The following is a 6247-nucleotide window of genomic DNA, read 5'->3' as shown; positions in this document are numbered from 1 at the left end:
TTTGGCCTTCATCTGCTTCATGTGCTTAATTTCACCTGTGTCTACTGTGAAACGTGTTTCATTTCTACCCATTTTTTGTTATATTCATTGTTAAATCTTTTAATACTGTCTCCATCATATTCTTTCTCATTGCACAAAGCCTGTCTGTATACACAAGAGTGGGCAAAACTAAGTTTACAGTTGTGAGTATGTGAAACACAGTTTATTCTTGTGTTATTATTTATTCTTTATTGTATTATTTTTATTATTTGTCTTCTTCTTAAAGTTATTGTAATAATTATAACCTGCATCTCTTTTTTCATATGAACAACTGTTAAACTACTATTGCCCACCCCTGTAATATATGCAGTACAGTATTTACTCGGCCCATCACACTTCACATTATTTGTAAGCCTACTTCACTATAACAAGGGACGTGTGTAAAATAAACAAGCAAAATTGAATTAATTTGAAACAAACCTCGAGTAATTTCTGAAAGAGACTGCATTGAGACATAAGATCAGTTAAAACAGAGATACAACTCAAATAAATAAACTAAGGATTAAATCCTCGTTTCGGTCTTCGGAATGAGGTTAAGTCCACACGATTTGGAGTTAAAAACAGCTGGCTCAGAATCAAGTTTTTCTTACTATTTTCAGCTCTTTATTAATAATTTGGATTAAGCAGGTTTTCCAAACATAGGTCAACTAATGTGTTGCATATTAGGAACATAACTGACTTTGAAAAAATATTTACCAAGTATTTATAAAGAAAATGTTTTAACTGGTCTTTTCTTTTACTGGAAAAATGGCTTCTAGGTGTAAATGTGAAAGTATATTACGCAAGTATAAATAGATGTGTGTACACGAAGCACTTAAACCAGCACAGTCCTCCAGTTGCGGCACGTCACCTAATCGAGCGCCAGACGCGCATTAATCTGCCCACCCGCAAGACGTAACGCGGCCTCGCCTTTGCCGACGTGTTTCTTCCCTAAAGTCGTCACGCGGTCCGTGACGACACTTCCGCTGCAAGATGGCGCCTCCCGTTCCACTTTTGGCAGGTGGGATTTACTTGCAAATGAACTGTGGTTATCTTCAGATATTGCTAACAGAAAAAAACTGTTTAAGCAGGCAAGCGAGGGAGACTAGCAGATTCTTTATTGTAGAAATGGGTAGTATCCTATTTGGTCTGCAGGGTTTTAGAACTGGTCCACTTCACTTTTGCTGTGGTGCTTGCACACGTGGAAAATCTGGCAGTTAGTGTGGAGCTGAACTTGCTATTAGCTTTGCTTACTTTTACGACTTATGATATTCTTGTTACCCATTAAGCTGTAGTGCTAACTACTTGAATCCTAGAGCTCATTACGATTGTTAGCTTTCTTTAAGGAACATAAACGGTTCAACGCATCATGAGTGCTTATTTATCGTAATGGACTTATAAAATAAGATAACTTCCACGCGAGTAGTCCCATTTTCTACTAACATTACAACTCTTATGCCTGTCGCTTTTGATTACGTACACTGTGGATTGCTGTCATCTTCACTGGTTTTATTCCGAGTCCGAGACTAGAGTAAAACCTTGTAGGCAGAGTCTGTTAAATACTCATCTTAACGTCGACTTGCCATTAATATATGTATATTATGTATTTTAATTTTTTAGACCTGAACCACACTTTTAAGCGTGCACGTAGCTTGGTAAAGCGAGGGTACCGAAGATTACATCATGAATGTCAGACACTGTATGTTAGAGCTGCCCAGTATACCGAATGTTTACAATGTTTTTGACAAGAACCTCTTACACGTGTATTTATGAAAGAGGAACAACGCACCGCACTAAAACAAAGTTTTATTTTTAGTGTCGGACTACAGCCAGATTTCGAGTACGATTTTTAACGATTTCATTACACCAGGGTTTGTTAAGACTTCAGGTATTACAAAAAGACTAGACGTTTAAAAAGTTAACAGACTGCTGGAAAGGACTTGGTATTTTTAAAACGTGTACTTATACCTCTTTTCCGATTATTTTTATATCAGTCAGGGGTACAGAAGGAATATTTATGCAAAATGGACCTCCACTATGTTCTGAAAACACTTCCTTCCAGAGGTAATCATCCTTTTTTCTCTTACGTGTTTTGTAGCTAGAGTGATCATTTATTATATTTTGTATTATTAAATAGGCCCGATACATTATTTTTGTATTACTAAATAGGCCTGTTATATTTAATGAAAGGTGGCATGGTTTTGCAGTGGTAGTGCTGCTGCCTTGCACTACGCAGGGCCATCTTGATGTATGGGCACTGGCCAGGGGTCCATGATGTTTCTGATGCCCAGGTATGTTGCTGTTTGGCTATCAAAATAGGGGCTCCAGTGCACTACTATGCCCAGGGGCCAAATATGCTGTTAAGACAACCCAATGGAGTTAATGTCCTGGGTCTTAACTGAATTTAGTTTGCATGTTCTTCCTTTGTGTGCTTTGCTTTCCTCCAAATGCACCAGATTCTCCACCTATTGCAAACAGAAAATAAATTAATAGATTAATGAGTTGAAGATATTGAGGACAACTATTATATTATTGTTATTAGAATGTTATTATTTGTTCGAACATTATTATTTTACAGGTGCCTTGCACCCGGTGATTGCTAGGATAGGCTCCAGCTGCCCTGTGAACCCTGCCATGGATAGGCAGTTTAGGAGAACGGATGGATTTATAGATTATTGTTATTATTAGGAAACACACTGATAGTGCTGCTCTCTTGCAGTGACGTAGAATAGTATTGTGTCCTGGGTGTTCCTTGTGTGGAGTTTGCATGTTCTCCCTAGGTGCTCCAGTTTCCTCCCCCAGTCCATAGTCCAAACAAATGCATTGTTAGGTAGAGTGGCATTGCTAAAATGACCCTATAGAGTGTGTGTGTGTGCGTGATAACCCAGTGATGGATTGGCTCTCAGTCTGGGAATTGTGCCTGCCTTGCGTATGTTGCTATCTAGGAAAGTCACCAGCTGTACCGTAAGCCTGCCGGGAAAAAGCGGGTTAGGAAGATGGATAGATGGATGGCTGTCATATCTGTTCAGCTCCTGTCACTTGATTACATGCTACGTGGAGTGTTTGAAGTGTAAGCTTATAACTGTCATTACAGTCTGCTTAGCCTGCTTGATCCTCCTTGCAATGTTAGAAATTTTACACTTGGAGCTCTTGCAGTTTTGAGAGCGCTAGTAGAAAGTTCTCTGCCACTGATGCACAAAAATGAAGGTACGGCATACCACAGCACTTTAAGCCCTGCCTATGTGCTTACAGAATATTCTCGCTCACTGACGCACACCCATACATTTTTAGTTCAGTGGCAGCAGGCAGTATTTTTGTGAAGTAAAGAAAAAAGCAGTCATATAGTTGAAAGGATGCAAGCAATAGTGAATTTTTCAGTTATTATATGATTGTCTACAGATCAGAGGCAGCAATTCACATCTGAGCATCAACACTCATTATCAATATTGGTGCTTGGCTATTAATTTCTGAAGTGAATCCAGGCCCCGGCATGAAAGATGCTGCTCTGCCAAAGAGGAAGATGAACTTCATAAAGTGAGGTGCACAGCTGATTTCCATTTAAAATGGCTGAATTTCACAACAGCGATGTTCTTTTTGCTTTTTTCCCCCCCTCTCTTTCTTAAAACAATAAGCATATGCTGTTTGGCAGTATTTGTGGATCTTAAGATGCAGATTGGTACTCAACAGTTTTTGCTTGAAAAGTGGGCATTTTTGTTGTGTTTTAAAGTTTGTTGTCACATTGAGACTCTGGTATCTTTTAGGTCCATTATAATATACAAGAGCAGGCTAGTCATTTTTTAAAATCTGTAGAGTTTGCTTCATTTTAAAATGCAATATCCTGTAGAAACAAATATATACTGTTGAAGTCAGAAGTTTGCATACACTTTGGGTGAATTCTTTAATCCTTTAATAACCCCCTGCACAGATTTTATACTTACAAACAATAAATTTAGTGTATAATTTAATACATTTACTTTATACAGAGCAAAGTAATCTTTTCAAACAATGTTCACAGACAGATTATTTAACTTTTTATTAACTATTATCGCAATTCCAGTGGGTCACAAGTTTACATACACTTTTAATATTTGGTACCATTACTTCTAAATTGTTGAACTTAAGCTAGACATTTTGGGTAGCCTTCAACGAGGTCCTTACAATAAGTTGCTGGAATTTTCACCCATTCCTCCAGTCAGAACTGTTGAAACTGGGACAGGTTTGTGGGCCTCCTTGCTTGCACACACTTTTTTGGTTCTGCTTTGTGATGGCCACACCAATACTTTGACTTTGTTTTACATAAGTCATTTTGCCACAACTTTGGAGGTATGCTTTGCTTGGGATAATTGTCCATTTGTAAGACCTTTCTGTAAAAGAGCTTCAAAGTCCTTGTTGAGCTCTTCAGATGTTGCTGCAGTGTATCTACATAATTTTCCTTCCTTATAATGCCATCTGTTTTGTGAAGTGCACCAATCCTTCCTTCAGGAAAGCACCCCAATTCTTGATGGTTGGGATTGCGTTCTTTGGCTTGCAAGACCCACCTTTTTTCCTCCAAACATGGCCAAAATGATGGTCATTATGGCCAAATGGTTTGATCCTGGATTCATCAGACCAGAGGACATGTCTCTAGAAAAGTAAGGTCTTTGTCCCCATGTGCCATTTCAAAGTGTAGTCTGGCTTTTTTTATGGCAGTTGTGGACCAGTGGCTTTTTCCTTGCTGAGCAGCCTCTCTGGTTATGTCGATATAGGAATCGTTTTACTGTGGATATAGTTGTTTGTCTGCCTGTTTCCTCCAGCATCTTCACAAGGTCCTCTGCTGCTGTTCTGGGATTGATTTACACTTTTCATGTCATATATGCTCTTCCTTAGGAGAGAGAATGCATCTCCTTCCTGAGCTTTATAATGGCTGTATGGTTCCATGTTTATACTTGCGTATTATTGTTTGCATAGATGAACGTGGAACCTTCAGATGTTTGAAAATTGTTCCCATTGATGAACCAGATTTGCGGAGGTCCACAATTTTTTTTTTTCCTGAAGTCTTGGCTGATTTCTTTTGATTTTCCCATTATGTCAAGTAAAGGCAGTGCGTTTGATGGTAGGCCTTAACCTACATCCACATGTTAAATCAAAGTAGGCTATTTGGCAATCAGAAGTTAATTGTCTAATTTCCTGAAGGCTTGACATCATTTTTTGGAATTTCCCAAGCTGTTTAAGGGCACAGTTAACAAAGTGTATTTAAACTTGTGTCCCACTGGAATTGTGATCTAGTCAATAAAAAGTGAAATAATCTGTCTGTGAATACTGTTGGAAAAAAATACTTACCTGCATAAAATCTGTAGAGGAGTAGTAAAGTGAGTTTTAAAGAATTCGCCCTAAGCGTATGTAAATTTAAGACTTCAGCTCTATCATGATTGTGAAGAAAAAACTTCACTTCATCTTTAAGGCAGAGTTTAAAAACTGACACCTTGTTAAAGGATTAAGAAATGATTACATTTGTTTTCCCTTTTTTCATTCACGTAATGTATTGACCCATCTTATTAGTTAACAGCTTTTTATTAGGTTTCTTCGGATTTTTCTACTTGATGTCAGTCATGGGCAACGAAAATTAAACCTTCCATATATGTTTTAACAACAATTCTTTGTCTAATAACAAAATAAGAAAAAGTTATGTTCACCTGTTACATTTATATATATTTTTTTAACAACTAGGATGTGAAAAGTTTCTTGTTTTGAGTTATATTAGAATAACTTTCTTTTATTAAATTACAGAGATAAGCAAGTATGCACTTGTTTCACCTTTAGCAGAGATGGGTCTCTATTTTCTTGGGGCACTACTGAGAAGTAAGTTAAATATTTATTAAAAAGTCGGCCAGAATTTGTTTCTTTGCTTCTTTTTGTAATGTATCCCAAAATATTTTTAATGCATGCATATAGCATATACTGTACATTAATAATACTCTTTTCAGTATATCTCTTTCTCTTGGATGTATTCTATTCCATTCATGTATATTAATTAACATAAAATACATTGTTTTGTAAAATTTTACTATCATTCCCAGATTACATGCTTTTAAAGTAGCAGATGGGAGAATGCTATGGTCGATAGATGTGCCAAAGGTAACTGCTGTAGAATTTTCTCCTAAAGGCACAATCCTCGCAACATGGAATTTGTATTCAAGTAAGCATTTAACTTATGTATTTTTTGTGATCTCCTATTCATTTTCATTGTATT

The 6247-nt window shown here is 37.2% G+C and overlaps 1 protein-coding gene across 1 annotated transcript in view; it reads left to right on the top strand.

Moving 5' to 3' along the window:
* The first annotated feature begins 939 nt into the window (after positions 1–939).
* eif2a (eukaryotic translation initiation factor 2A) overlaps positions 940–6247 on the top strand; it is a 60778-nt gene continuing 55470 nt past the window's right edge. Inside the window, exons 1-4 of the mRNA XM_039758034.1 lie at positions 940–1039; positions 2013–2082; positions 5785–5856; positions 6075–6193. Of these exons, the coding sequence (XP_039613968.1) occupies positions 1012–1039; positions 2013–2082; positions 5785–5856; positions 6075–6193 (289 nt within the window). The 5' untranslated portion in view covers positions 940–1011. The remainder of the gene's footprint in view (positions 1040–2012; positions 2083–5784; positions 5857–6074; positions 6194–6247) is intronic.

This window comes from Polypterus senegalus, chromosome 1, assembly GCF_016835505.1.
Source record: "Polypterus senegalus isolate Bchr_013 chromosome 1, ASM1683550v1, whole genome shotgun sequence".
Classification (NCBI taxonomy): Eukaryota; Metazoa; Chordata; class Cladistia; order Polypteriformes; family Polypteridae; genus Polypterus; species Polypterus senegalus.
The sequence above is the reverse complement of the archived record's forward strand: the minus strand, read 5'-3'. Positions and strand labels throughout refer to the sequence as shown.